At 36.4% G+C, this 14,737-nt stretch overlaps 1 protein-coding gene and 1 long non-coding RNA gene across 6 annotated transcripts in view; one reads left to right on the top strand and one right to left on the bottom strand.

Annotated features, from left to right (window-relative positions):
• Positions 1-14,737, bottom strand: part of LOC112208398 (uncharacterized) — a 155,125-nt gene that overhangs the window by 5,443 nt on the left and 134,945 nt on the right. The window lies entirely within an intron of this gene.
• Positions 1-14,737, top strand: part of ABCA12 (ATP binding cassette subfamily A member 12) — a 206,679-nt gene that overhangs the window by 181,740 nt on the left and 10,202 nt on the right. For all 3 annotated transcript variants that reach the window (XM_016950439.4, XM_063790735.1, XM_063790734.1), the window contains 8 exons: positions 1,240-1,399; positions 2,497-2,750; positions 5,532-5,736; positions 7,450-7,559; positions 7,862-8,003; positions 9,042-9,176; positions 11,501-11,604; positions 13,594-13,686. In XM_016950439.4, the coding sequence (XP_016805928.3) occupies positions 1,240-1,399; positions 2,497-2,750; positions 5,532-5,736; positions 7,450-7,559; positions 7,862-8,003; positions 9,042-9,176; positions 11,501-11,604; positions 13,594-13,686 (1,203 nt within the window). The remainder of the gene's footprint in view (positions 1-1,239; positions 1,400-2,496; positions 2,751-5,531; positions 5,737-7,449; positions 7,560-7,861; positions 8,004-9,041; positions 9,177-11,500; positions 11,605-13,593; positions 13,687-14,737) is intronic.

The raw sequence follows: 14,737 nt of genomic DNA, 5'->3' as shown, positions 1-14,737 counted from the left end.
CACAAATAGGACTAAATCTCATTAGCTAAATTACAATTGTCTTGGGGTTTCATTTGACATGAGTGATGACTAACAACACATTGCACTTGCTAGTCCATAAAGTATAATACTTTTGAAAATTAATGTTGTTATTAATAGTAATACCTAAAATTAATAAGCATTTATTGGGTGCCAAGTGTCATGCTTTCTAATTTACATATGTGATCTCATTTACAGAAAAATGAAAGCTTTAGAATGATGAGAAAATGTGTATACATGTATAAATTTATGTATTGACTATATGAGTATACGTAGCATTATGAAGTGCATATACATTCATGTATACTTACTTATATTTATCTTTTTATAGATGTATAAGGACACACACATAATATTGTTTCTATCTTAAGCTAATACAGGTAATACAGGCTGATATAATCAATGCTTAGCATAACAAATCTTTCTGCCCTGAATACATGGTAGTAACCCTTAATTAGCAATTGTAGCTAATGCAGGAACTCTGTCTCTAGATCTATTTAATTGCCCCCCAAATTGCTCAAGGTTTTGCTCAAAACAGGCTAGCCAGCTTCTAAGCATGCTCTTTCTGCTCAGCTAGACTTGAACAGTGTCATTACTTTTCCTCAACTTTAAATTATAAGATTTATACTGATTAAACTCATATTTCTGAGCAACCTAAAAGGCTTGCCTAGGCGGGATAATACCATATTCAGAAGGGATTAATTTGTAGTTTTAATGATGTAGAACTACTCAAGGTTTCTTAAAGAGGCTTTTTACTGTCTTTAAAAAACACTCTTTGGATTTTTTTTTGTCAAAAAGGAATGCAAGAGAGATCTAGTTAGAAGGCTTGACAACTCATCCCTAATGGTTATTTTTACTTTGGAAGCCCATCTAAATTGTTATTTTTTGTAAAATAGAATAATTAAGGCATTTCTTTTCTGAGACAGGATCTCACTCTGTCACCCAGGCTGGAGTGCAGTGGCATGATCACAGCTCACCACAGCTTGATCCTCCGACCTCAGCCTCCCAAATAACCAGGGCTACAGGTGCGTGCCACCGCACCCGGCTGATTTTCATATTTTTCTGTAGAGACAGGGTTTTGCCAAGTTGCTCAGGCTGGTCTCAAACTCCTGGGCTCAAGTGATCCACCTGCCTCAGCCTCCTAAAGTGTTAGGATTACAGGTGTGAGCCACCATGCCTGGCCGAGGCATAATTTTAATTCTTTGTGTTTTTAACCTGCAGGTATGCAACATTTTCCTGGATGTACTTGCTGGCTGGGCTCTTCCATGAAACAGGAATGGCCTTCATCACTTATGTCTGTGTCAACTTGTTTTTTGGCATTAATTCCATTGTTTCCCTGTCAGTGGTATACTTTCTTTCCAAGGAAAAGCCTAATGATCCGGTAAGGTCCCTTATTTCAGTGAATTTATCAAAAGCTTCAACATGTTCCAGGTGGAAAGATTTTATTTATTCTGCATAAAAAAGAAGAATATAATTTGATTCTATTAAATTTGGGAGAGGAGAAACTACAGCTTTTAAAATTCTTTTTGGGCCTCATCTAAGTTAATGCCTATCATTGTATGTATTGAGTGTCAAAACTATTGACACCTGATAGGGCTTGAATGTGGTGACAGAGGTGAAATCAGATGTATTGTGCGGCACTACATAAATCACGCAACCATTGGTCAGCTAAACATCTTACTCATTAACAAATTCTTATGGTATGGTGGTGACAAGGACAATGACTTAGTTATATGACTGTGAGCTTCGATTCATTTGAACATTCATAGAGAAAAAACCTAATTCATCCCCTTTCAATCATGTATTGGAGACTACTTCATTGTAAGCATCACTTTCCATTCAGAGCTGACAATTACGATTAGTGAGAAGAGAAGCACTAACAGTGTCAGGCAATTGAACAGAAAAGAATAGAGAGGAAATGAAGTGAACTGAGGACTAGACAAGCATACTCTGGGAGAAGGAAGAAAATTCATGAAGTGGAAGTAGTTGGCCCATGTGTGAATAATGTGAAAATGAGCTATTTGTCCCTCTTGGAGACATGTTGGCTCTTCTTCTACCTCATTTCAGCATTTTAGTCCCTCTCCAAGTAGGGATTACCTTGGGTTCCAAAACTTTACTGTACCAAGTACCTCCCTCCCTCAGGCACATAATGATACCGTGTAACAGACCCCAACACACTGGCTAGCCCTACATTCCTGGGCTTAAAGGCAGGTCTAGAAATAATTTTGCCTCCAGGATTAGGTCCAACATTATAGGTGGCCTCATATAATGATTTTCTGCTTGTATTTCAGTGATAAACAACATCCACCATTTAGTATACTAAATATTTGTATGCAAATTCAGCCTATATGGGAAATAATTGCCAATCTAGATAAGCTTTTTAGGTTTCACTATTTGTCTACATCCATCTAGTTTTAAATTTTTGTCAGCTTTTTGGAAACTTAACACTGAGTTTTATTTTTATTTCTCTTATTTCAGACTTTAGAACTTATTTCTGAAACCCTCAAGCGCATTTTCCTGATTTTCCCACAATTCTGTTTTGGCTACGGTTTGATTGAACTTTCTCAACAACAGTCGGTCCTAGACTTCTTAAAAGCATATGGAGTGGAATACCCAAATGAAACCTTTGAGATGAATAAACTAGGTGCAATGTTTGTGGCTTTGGTTTCTCAGGGCACCATGTTTTTTTCCTTGCGACTCTTAATCAATGAATCCCTGATAAAGAAACTCAGGTAAATATAATGAAAACATAACGTTTGACATCTAAAACAGAACTCAATTCAACCTATTGAGAAAGAAGTCAATAGTCTAAGCTTTTCCATTGGTAATATGGAAATGTTTGGCTCAAAAACTTCTTTTAAAAAATTCTAGCATAATTCACTATTTTATTCTAGTAAGTAGTTATCAAATCTTAATATGTGACTGCAACTATTGCTGTTGAGTGAGGGAATAAAATTAAATAAGCACAGTTGTTAACCTTAAATAGATTAAGGTACCGTGGTGAAGTGAAAATATGTAAATGAACAAAAGATGTAGTCTTTGAGTTGAGTTTGGGAAAATGGAAAACACTTTCAAGGCAGAAATGGGGAAAGAGGATTGAGTGTGGAGCATGTTGGCAATGAGTTTGGGAAAAGAAGACTAAGAAAAAGTGAAGACAGCATCATAAATGAGAAGAAATACACATGCCATTGACCCAGCAATTCCATTTCTGGAATGTTTGCATATATGGTCACAGATACACAGACTTATGTATGTTTAAAGTTATTCATCATGGTAACCATTTCTAATACCAAAAGAATAGAAACAACATAAACGTCCTTCATTTAGGGACTAGTTTAATTATATACATAGATTCACTAATAGAACATTAAACAGCCATTAGAAAAAAAAATGATATAGTTCTCTATGTAACATTTGGAAGTGTCTTTAATATTTACTTATTTAAAAATGCAAGGTTCAGAACTATGTGTAAAGTATATTGCCATTCAAGTTAAAAAGAAAAGAAATATTTATGCAGACATATCCATAGACTATCTCTAATTGTGAGTGCCTCTGCTGATGAGAGATATATACAGTTGAAGATGACCAGTTTTTACTGTCATCTTCGGTACCATTTAAATTTTAATGACATGTACATGTATCACCTATTGAAAAATACAATTTTAAGTAAATAATGAGAGGAAATAAAAGAGCAGAGATAGAGAAATATATTAAGAGCATATTTAAGAAAGAAGTATTACAATTTAATCAGAACAGAATAAATGTAATGAAAAAGTAGGAGTTACAGTTTAACATGTGGTTGGGAGATTATGGAATCTCTTAAATGCTTGGTAAAGAAATATGGTTTGGGCTTTATTCAACAAACAAATGGACATTCATTGAGAGTTTTTGAACAGAGAGAAACATGATCAAGTTGTGCTTGAAGAAGTGTAATTTTGTAGATGGAGTGCAGATTGGAATGGAAGAGTCAGAGACCCTGGAGCAGTTTTAGCTCCTGGAGAAATCTAGGTGAGAAGAATAAAAGCCTATAGGACTAGGCAGAAAATAATCCACGATAGGGTGTTATAAGGTGCGGTGGCTCACGCCTGTAATCCCAGCACTTTGGGAGGCCAAGACGGGCAGATCATCTGAGGTCAGGAGTTCGAGACCAGCCTGGCCAACATGGTGAAACCCCATCTCTACTTAAAATACAAAAACTAGCTGGACGTGATGGCGCGCACCTGTAATCCCAGCTACTCGGGAGGCTGAGGCACGAGAATTGCTTGAACCCAGGAGGCGGAGGTTGCAGTGAGCCGAGATGGCGCCACTGCACTCCAGCCTGCGTGACAGAGCGAGACTCCGTCTCAAAAAAAAAAAAACAACAACAAAAAAGGCATTTCCAGTATTTGGAGACTGACTACATGATTTTGGAATAAGGAAGATTAGAAGAAACATTACAGTTGGGGTCTTTGGGGATCTCATCAGAAGAAACAGGGACATTGGGAAGAAAGCCTGGATTGATTTCTTTAAATTTTTTTTTTTTTTTTTTTTTTTTGGTATTTGTTAGCCAATATATCAAGGTGGGTTTGGGACTTAATGAGTTTGGAGGGCTGATAACCTTAAAATATTGGCTAAATCCTAGGTGAGACATTAGTAAAACAAGTACAGAATAACAATAGTATTCATATTATTGATGATTATAAAAGTAGATATATCTGCTGTACAATATTGTGCCTATAGTTAACAATACTGTATTATGCACTTAAAATTTTGTTAAAAGGGTAGATCTTATGCTGTTTCTAAAATTAAAAAGAAGAGAGGCTTTTTAAATTTAATTGAAAAAAAAAATTCTTTTTTGAGACGGAGTCTTGCTCTGTCGCCCAGGCTGGAGTGCAGTAGCGTGATCTTGGCTCACTGCAACCTCTGCCTCCCAGGTTCAAGCAATTCTCCTGCCTCAGCCTTCTGAGTAGCTGGGACTACAGGTGTGCACCACCATGCCTGGATAATTTTTGTATTTTTAGTAGAGACAGGGTTTTGCCAGGTTGGCCAGGCTGGTCTTGAACTTCTGACCTCAGGTGATCCGTCGGCCTCTCAAAGTGCTGGGATTATAGGTGTGAGCCACTACACCCGGCTGAAAGGATTTTTTTAAAAGGTGATCATTGGTCTTAGGTTTGTAGATGATGAGTTTTCCTAATGATTCTGGAGTTCCTTAGTTCCTCTGTCAGGAACTAACCTTCAAACATATACTTAACTGTATTCCTTATTACTGAAATTAGAATTATAAATCTTAACAGTGGATCTGTAAACATTTAAGGCATGGAGAACAAAAGCTGTTTCACAAATATCATAGTGAATACAGTGAGGAGGGTCTATACTGATTTAAGTTATCTGAGTAGCATAATTCATTACAAATGTAAAAGAAGTCTAATGATGACTAGTACACTGTTAGTGACATGAAAACCCATCAAAACATGTCAAAATTGAATGCTGTCATTTCAAAATCATTGACGTAAAATCACTGGGTCCATTTTTAGGCTTTTCTTCAGAAAATTTAATTCTTCACATGTAAGGGAGACAATAGATGAGGATGAAGATGTGCGGGCTGAGAGATTAAGAGTTGAGAGTGGTGCAGCTGAATTTGACTTGGTCCAACTTTATCGTCTCACAAAGACCTACCAACTTATCCACAAAAAGATTATAGCTGTAAACAACATCAGCATTGGGATACCTGCTGGAGAGGTAAGAAACTGTGTTTTGTTTCTAACTGTCCTTTTCATTGGCATACTATGTGACAAATTAAAATCTTAATTATTGGCCAGGTACAGTGGCTCACACCTGTAATCTTAGCACTTTGGGAGGCCGAGGTGGGCGGATCACTTGAGGTCAAGAGTTTGAGACCAGCCTGGCCAACATGGTGAAACCACGTCTCTACTAAAAATAGAAAAATTAGCTAGGCATGGTGGCGCACGTCTGTAGTCCCAGTTACTCGGGAGGCTGAGGCACGAGAATCGTTTGAACCTGGGTCGTGGAGGCTGCAGTGAGCCAAGATTGTATCACTGCACTCCAGCCTGGGTGACAGAGTGATTCTGCCTCAAAAAAAAAAAAAAAAAAAAAAAAACTTAATTATTTTCCCACAATTTTTTTTCTAGAAATATAAATGTTAATCTGAATATTTCCATGGGAAAATATACACACATGCATATATATATACACACACACACATATATATACACACACACATATATATATATACACACACACATATATACATATATATGTATATGTATACACATATAGAGTCATCCCTCCATATCCATGGGAGATTGGTTCCAGGACCCCCAAGGATATCAAAATCCACAGAAATCCACAGATGCTCAAGTCCCTGATATAAAATAATGTAGTACTGCATATAATCTATGCACATCCCACTGTATATTTAAATCATCTCTAGATTACTTATAATACCCAATGCAATGTAAATGCTATGTAAATAGTTGTTATCGTGTATTGTTTAGGGAATAAGAACACAGGAAGTCTGTACATGTTCAGTACAGATGCTTTTTTTCCCCCTGAATATATTTCAATCAAACCTTTGGATCCAAAGGTTAGAAACTCAGATAAGGAGGGCTGACTGTATATATAATTTACACATGTCCAGGTATTAGGTTGGTGCAAAAGTTAATATTATTTACACTATGAGTCTTCCCGCTTGGCGGAGGGAATTCAACAAGTCCTACCACACAGCAAGTTCTGAGCCCCTTCCTAAACTACTGTCCCCTTACTGTGGGGTAGGCTTTGGTCAGGAAGCCTGTTCAGGGTGCTGTCTTCACCCTTTCATTTCCAGTCCTCCCCAAAAAACATCATAAAGACATCAGTTTTCAGAAGTGAGGTCCTAGGACTGCATCTATTTATTTATATTCTTGCCATTTTCACAGAAGCAATAGTAAGGCAGCTTTGAAAAGAGAAAGCAAATCTGGCTGTGCCACTTGGTTTTCCAAGCAGAGCTGCAAACTACACGCATCAAATTTGACAGTACGAAGAAACTATTGCCGCGATAGTTTATTCAGTAAAGTTGTGATTTTGTGTGAATAATGTGAAATGTATAAATATAATTACTTTGTTGGGTTAGCAGATCTTATTTGTAGGGTATTTTATCATGTCACATAGAGGGATGATACAACATAACATGTAAAATAGGTCCTGTGTGTGTGTGTGTGTGTGTGTGTGTGTGTGTGTGTGTATATTCAGATGGTTAAAGGAAAAAGAATACATAGTATCCATTTGTTTTAAAAAAGAAAGTTTTATCAAGAGCATTACACTATCCATGAATAATTCCAGAGATTTATTTTTCTCGGTAATTTATTTCACCCAGGGAGAAGAGGGAGAGATACAAAAGCCATGTCTCATTGGTTTGGATTAAGGTTTATATCTTCTTTTTCTCCCTCAAACCAGTGTTTTGGGCTTCTTGGAGTGAATGGAGCAGGAAAGACCACTATATTCAAGATGCTGACAGGAGACATCATTCCTTCAAGTGGAAACATTCTGATCAGAAATAAGACCGGGTATGAAAAACTAATGCTTCAATTTAGCGAGTACAACATACTTAAAAGAGAAAAATAATTGAAATGAACATTTAATGTTACTTTGTGGTTACATTATTCAATCCTTAGGGAAGAACAAAGCTATTAAGGTGAGTGGAAATGTTTAAATGTTTAAATGTGAATCTGATAGTGGGATTATTTTATCCCTTTTTATCAAAGTCACTGACCACCATGACCAAAATAGAGCTACCTTCCCAGCATTTGGGAACCAGGAGGGATAAATCTTTTGAAATTCATCTGTGTTTTTGATTCTCTCAATTCAGATCTCTGGGTCACGTTGATTCTCACAGCTCATTAGTTGGCTACTGTCCTCAGGAAGATGCCTTAGATGACCTGGTAACTGTGGAAGAACATCTGTATTTCTATGCCAGGGTACATGGAATTCCAGAAAAGGATATTAAAGAAGTGAGTACAAGTGTGAAAAACTACTTAATTTGAAACCATTATTGTTTCTACTTCCATCCCCCACCCCACCACACCCACTATCCCCCCTGCCCCACCATTTCCCCTCAAAACCACCTGGAAAACATTGTCATTTTCCTTCTGGCAGTGGCAATGGCAGTGAGTCCCTCTTAGTTTGGTCATGTGCATTATATATGCACCTATGAAATTAGCTTTAGAAACTCCTTGGCCCGTGTTTGTTCAGTTACCCTTTTAAGAACTGTCAAATACAGGATCACACTTGCATTAGGCTCTGGGCTGAGCACTGGGTGGTGATGCCTATACATCTTTTAGTGTTTGGATTAGCACTGACACACAGAGTTAACGGCAAAATGCCCAAGTAAAATAGATTCGTTTCCACTTTGGTTTTTAATCTGTGGCTTTAGATCTCACTGCAACTATTTGCCATTTTAATGAGATGGCTGACCCTTAGGGCAGTTTCTTCTACTTTTGAAATCCTGAGGACCTGTTGTTTAAGTTCAACTAGGATTTCATTATTTGCCAGGACTATTTAACTTCAGAAATAACTGCAAGAACCCATGATTCCTAATGTGCTAACGTTTTGATACTGGGTCAGTTTTAAATAGATTGAAAGCCTTTGTGACAACTCACCCCTCAGTAAGAAGAAAGAGGACGCAGTGGTAACAGTCAGTGAGAACCCTGTCTTGTGAATTCTGTTTCAGCTCTATTAAGTCTTACTAGAGAATCTTGTGGTAATGCAGCAAAAAGTTCAATCTGCAATTGTAAACACACACACACATTTGGTGGGGGAGGGAATCCCATCTGAAAATGAGCCTCCAAAGAATCTCTTTAAATAAACTATTAATCCTTAAGTGATTCTTTGAAAATAAAATCTATGTTGAATTTAAGTGTTTTCATTTTTTTCCAGATATATTCTCCATGATAAAATTTTCTTTTCATGAGCATCTTTTTTTTTCCATTTAGTGCTTTAAGGGTTTTGGCACAGGAAGGTCAACCTAACTCCTCTTTTATTGCCCACAGACTGTTCATAAACTCCTTAGGAGACTTCACCTGATGCCCTTCAAGGACAGAGCTACCTCTATGTGCAGTTATGGCACAAAAAGAAAATTATCCACTGCACTGGCCTTGATAGGGAAACCTTCCATTCTACTGCTGGTAAGAGAATCATTATTTAAACAGGCCACTCCATAATTAGAAGAGCATATCTGATTGCATGTGTTAATATTTCATCATCATGATTGCAGTCAACATTTATTGAGGTCTCACTATGTGCTAGCTATTGTGCAAAGCACTTTATGTATACTATCTCAATAAAGGATTTTATATCAGCAAATAATTTGTTACCACAATATGCCCTCAAAAATGTTTTATCGGAAAGCAATAGCTTAGTGCATTTCCAAGGAAACACTGGCATGGAAATGGGAAGTGAAACAAATTCAGGGTACTGAAATGAGTAAGTTACGGAATATGGTAGCATTTGATTCCCACCTATTGAAGAAATCATCTCTCTTTTTCTGTTAGGAACTGAGTAGGTAAACTCACATTTTCCAGCTTCTACTAGGGAGGACAGACACATTTTAGGACAATGTGTTGTGCTAAAATTTTATTTCCTTGTTACTTTAAAATATGAGTTATCTAGCTTAGGATGTGATGGATCCATCCTATGTCATCTGAATGTGGGGGGTACAGGGTGGGGAAGAAATGCATTCCACATTTACATTTTTCTTAAGAGATGGAAAATTTAACTGATTACCTGGAAATATAAATTACACATAGTAGTAATGTTAATATTCTGCACCCCAAGTCTAACTTTGTCAAAGGGTGTTTATTTCAGAAAAATATACTTGCCCTTATTTTGGAAAATGCCGTTCATTCAAGCACCTCCAAACTCTGAAAGAGCCTTAACTATAAGGAATCATAATGCAGCTATAAATCACAACATTATTCCAGGGATTAAGTCATACAGTGGATCAAATCATTTCAACTGCCAGATAGAGTGATGCACAGCCCATCTTTCTATAATACCAGAAGCTTATAATGCATTATATCTCTGCCAATCGATGCTTATAATGGAATTCTATTGTGTAAATGTTCCTTAAATTGAACAAAACAATCTTTAGGCACCTCTGTGAAATAACAAATGTAAAGTACTTTAAAATGTTAAACATTTTATGTAAACATTATGCATTAATGAACCAAAATGAAATATTGACATGAAAGATACCAAGTTTTCTTCTATATGCATTTACTAAATATGCTATCTTCTTCAAAAACAGGAGCAGTGACAATGTGTATCCTTTGTTTCCCCAAATTAAGACTAATTTCTTTATTTTTTAAAAAATTATTTAACTACCATTTTAATTGACACATAATAATTATACATATTTATGGAGTACAGTGTGATATTTTGATTCCTGTATACAATATGTAATGATCAAATCAGAGTAATTAGCTTATCTATCACCTCAAATATGTATCATTTCTTTGTGTTGGGAACATTCAAAATCCTTTCTTCTAACTATTTGAAAATATACAATAAATTATTGTTAACTATAGTCACCCTACAGACCACTAGAACTTATGCTTCTTGTCTAGCTGTAATTTTGTATTCATTAACCAATCTCTCTCTATCCTCCTCTCCCCGCTATGCCTCCAGCCTCCAGTAACCATTATTCTACTCTCCACTTCTATGAGCTCAACTATGTTAGCTTCCACATAACCCATTCCTTTCTTTAGATTTTACATCATTCTGTAAAAACAAGCCTCTAGTTATGTACATATTCTTTGTTACAAGTATATTTTTTAAATTTTTACCTAATCTTGACCTATAGCTTGTTTAACCATCTGTCAAAACTTGTTATTGTATGTTTAGATTATCTACTGCTACATTTTCTAATTTTATGTCTGAATGATTTTTCATAACATCATTTACTTTGAAAAATAACATACATCTTTCTACTTGGCAATTTCTACAAATCTTGTTTTTATTTCCCAAGGAGTGTTAAATTTCAATTAATAACAGAAAACTAAAAATATACCTCAAACAAATTAACTGAAATATCAAATTATGTTCTTTCTGTTTCACATAGCATATTATCACTCATAGCCACAATTCTGCTACCAGGAACAGGGTGGTAATCTTGTTGATGTGGCTTATATATGTGGCAAGATAGAATTAAATATAAGAATTTGCCAGTAATTGAAGTGGAATTTTTTTCCAAAGAAACATAAGAGACGGATGTAAAGTAACAGGGTGTCAACTTCATTTAGACACTTTTTAAAACAGATTGACAATTTTAAATGATTAATTTTGAGCTTTTTGACAGCAGCAGAAAGAAGTCTATTAAGTATAAAACAAGTTAGTCACAGGACCTCGAAAAGTATTTCTGTTCTAGGGAAGTGAAATGCAGTAATTCATGAAAAGAACTTCATCAAAAATTAATTAATTTGATAAATTTTTGTTGTAACTTTCTATTAAGGATGAGCCGAGCTCTGGGATGGATCCGAAGTCGAAACGGCACCTCTGGAAGATCATTTCAGAAGAAGTACAGAACAAATGTTCCGTCATCCTCACATCTCACAGGTAAACTGAGTGGAATCTTTAAAGCGAATCCACACAATCTTAGGATGACAGATGGGAAAAGGTAATCCTGTATAACATAAATAAATATATACACATACATATATAAGTGTGTGTATATATATATATACACACATACAAAATATATACACACACGTATATGTATATGTATAGACAACGAATGCCCACAGTTCAATCAAACTATTTTATGTTTATAGTAGTAGGAGCAAGTCAGGCAGGTTTCGTGGTGAGAATATAGTTCCTGTGGTGGGACGGAGTCTAAGGTCTAAGCAGTCTTTTTAACATCGAATTTCTCATGACTTATGGCCCTCTTAACTCGTCTGTGGCTCCCTATTGCCTGTCAAATAAAGTTCAGAATCTTTAGGCTCAACATGCAAGGCTCTCCATTCTATGGCCTCATCTAAATGCTCAGTCTTTTTCCCCTGCAACACCCTCTCCTATCAGTCAATCTGGATGACTCCTTCCTGGTTCTGCATTCTTCCCATCTCCATACCCTTTCCCTTCTCCAAGCCCCTTCCTTTGGCTGTGCTTTCTATTTGAAATTTTTTTTTTATTTTTTTATTTTTATTTAGACAGAGTCTTACTCTGTCACCCAGGCTGGAGTACAGTGGCACAACATCTGCTCACTGCAACCTCCACCTCCCGGGTTCAAGCAATTCTCCTGCCTTAGCCTCCCACGAAGCTGGGACTACTGGTGCCCACCACCATGCCCAGCTAATATTTGTATTTTTAGTAAAGGCAGGGTTTCAGCATGTTGGCCAGGCTGGTCTCAAACTCCTGACCTCAAATGATACACCCACCTTGGCCTACCAAAGTGCTGGGATTACAGGCATGAGCCACCCCGCCTGGCCTGAAATGGTCTTTTCACAAAATGTCTCCAACTTCTAATCTTACCAGTCCTTCCAGAACCAGCTCACATGCCTCTCCTCCACGAAGCAGACACTTCCAATCAGCTAAGTATAAGAGACACTAAATCATTTTATCCATGCCTCTCTTATGAGGATGGCCTTGTCTTATAATTTGTATTAAGTTTATGTTTGCATTATAATTGTCATATAGTAGAAAAAGTATTAGATTTGCTTATTATCAAGAGACTTGTTTATATCATAGTTTGCCCCAGCACAATGGAGCCAATCATTTAATTTCCATTGGCTTTTTTGTAAGAGGTGGACAGGGTAATGCCTAAAATCACCTCCAATTATGATTGATAGACCATGAAATTAGAGACTGTATAATCAAGTACAGGCCAACTAGTTATAAATCCAAAAATAGGAAAGCCAACAGAATATGGGGTACGTAGCATAATGGAAAAGGCTTAGTGTTATTTTGAAAACACTTCTAAGGAAGTGTAGGTCTTGAATCAAAGATTGAAAGAAATACTAGGTTTGATGGAGCGGGTATTCCAGGTGAGAGAGAGATGGCCTTTGGTTTTAGAAGAAACAGTAATAAACCCTATCTGAAGACATTTAATTTATATTTTAAGAGATTGGTTTTTGTTCTCCTTTAAAAGAACTAAAAACTAAAAGAGAATCAAGAAACTAGGCCAGGCACGGTGGCTCATGCCTGTAATCCCTGCACTTTGTGGGGGTCCAAGGCAGGAGGATCACTTGAGCCCAGGAGTTCAAGACCGGTCTGGGCAACATGGCAAGACCCCCATCTCTACAAAAAAAAAATTAAAATTAAAATATTAGCCAGATGTCGTGCACATCTGTCGTCCCAGCTATTCAGGAGGCTGAGACAGGAGGATTACTAGAGCAAAGAAGGTCAAGGCTACAGTAAGCCATGTTCAAGCCACTGCACCCTAGCCTGGGCAACAGAGTGACACCCTATCTCAAAAAAATAACAAAGAAAAGAAAAAAACTAAAATAGTATTTCCAAGTGCCATAATCAAACAATTATGCTTATGCTCATGAACTTCAACCCAAGTTTTCTGTATCCTGAATGCTAATATGATCCTGCTTTGTCTTTTAGCATGGAAGAATGTGAAGCTCTCTGTACCAGGTTGGCCATTATGGTGAATGGAAAGTTTCAATGTATTGGATCTTTGCAGCACATAAAGAGCAGGTGAAGAACAAATGCATTGTTTAACAGATAGTGTTGGGTCATCTATCTAATGGTGCTCACTCAGATTCAAGGATTATCTCAGCAGCCTAAGTAGTAAAACTAGAATGGACAAGCTAATCTTTGGAAGCTAGTCACTGACTCACCTTAAATTTAAATTATTTTATTGGGGATTTGATGAATTTTTACTTAAATATTTTAGTTAACTCATAAATTTAACTCATAAATGTATTTTAGTTAATGCATAAATTTAGAAGGCCAAAGATGAAAAAATGAATAAATAATAAACAATTCATAACCAAATTACTCTCAGGTGGAAGTTCTAGAGTTTACCCAATAATAAATTAGACCTTGACAAGTAAATGAAGGCATAGATTGTATCTAGCATGTTCATTTGCCATTTGCACAGTCTTTCAGTAAGCTACCTAACATTCATACCACATTCAAAACCTTTTAATCAAGAATACATTGGAGAAATGTGCATAAATATCATACTATCAAATTTAATAGTTTGTATACACCAGAGTGTATATGCATTTATACATATCCATGTTAATCTCCAAACTTCAGAATATTTTATACTTTTCTGTATAACAAGTTGACTTTCTTGCAAGATAGCATTAACCAAGATAAGGAAAAAAGGATGAAAGAGGCATTGTGTTGCTCTTAGAGAGTCTGTTGTGACTTCTTTACAAACTCTATTCTTGGTGCAAACCGTTAGCTGGCACATTGATTTAATATTTATTTTTAAAACCCCAATAACATTAATTTTTATTGATGACACCAAATCTCCAATGACCTGCTTATCAAGACCTTGCTTACTTTAAATTAGAATGCATTTAACTTTACAAGTGTATTGTAAAGACCATCAACACTATGAAGAAACTGCATCAACTAACACAAAATAACCAGCTAGCGTCATAATGACAGGATCAAATTCACACATAACAATATTAACCTTAAATGTAAACGGGCTAAATGCCCCAATTAAAAGACACAGACTGGCAAATTGGATAAAGAGTCAAGACCCATCAGTGTGCTGTATTCAGGAGAC

Source organism: Pan troglodytes, chromosome 13, assembly GCF_028858775.2.
Source record: "Pan troglodytes isolate AG18354 chromosome 13, NHGRI_mPanTro3-v2.0_pri, whole genome shotgun sequence".
In the NCBI taxonomy this organism is placed as follows: Eukaryota; Metazoa; Chordata; class Mammalia; order Primates; family Hominidae; genus Pan; species Pan troglodytes.
Note: the sequence above shows the minus strand (reverse complement) of the source record. Positions and strands in the feature narration are given on the sequence as shown.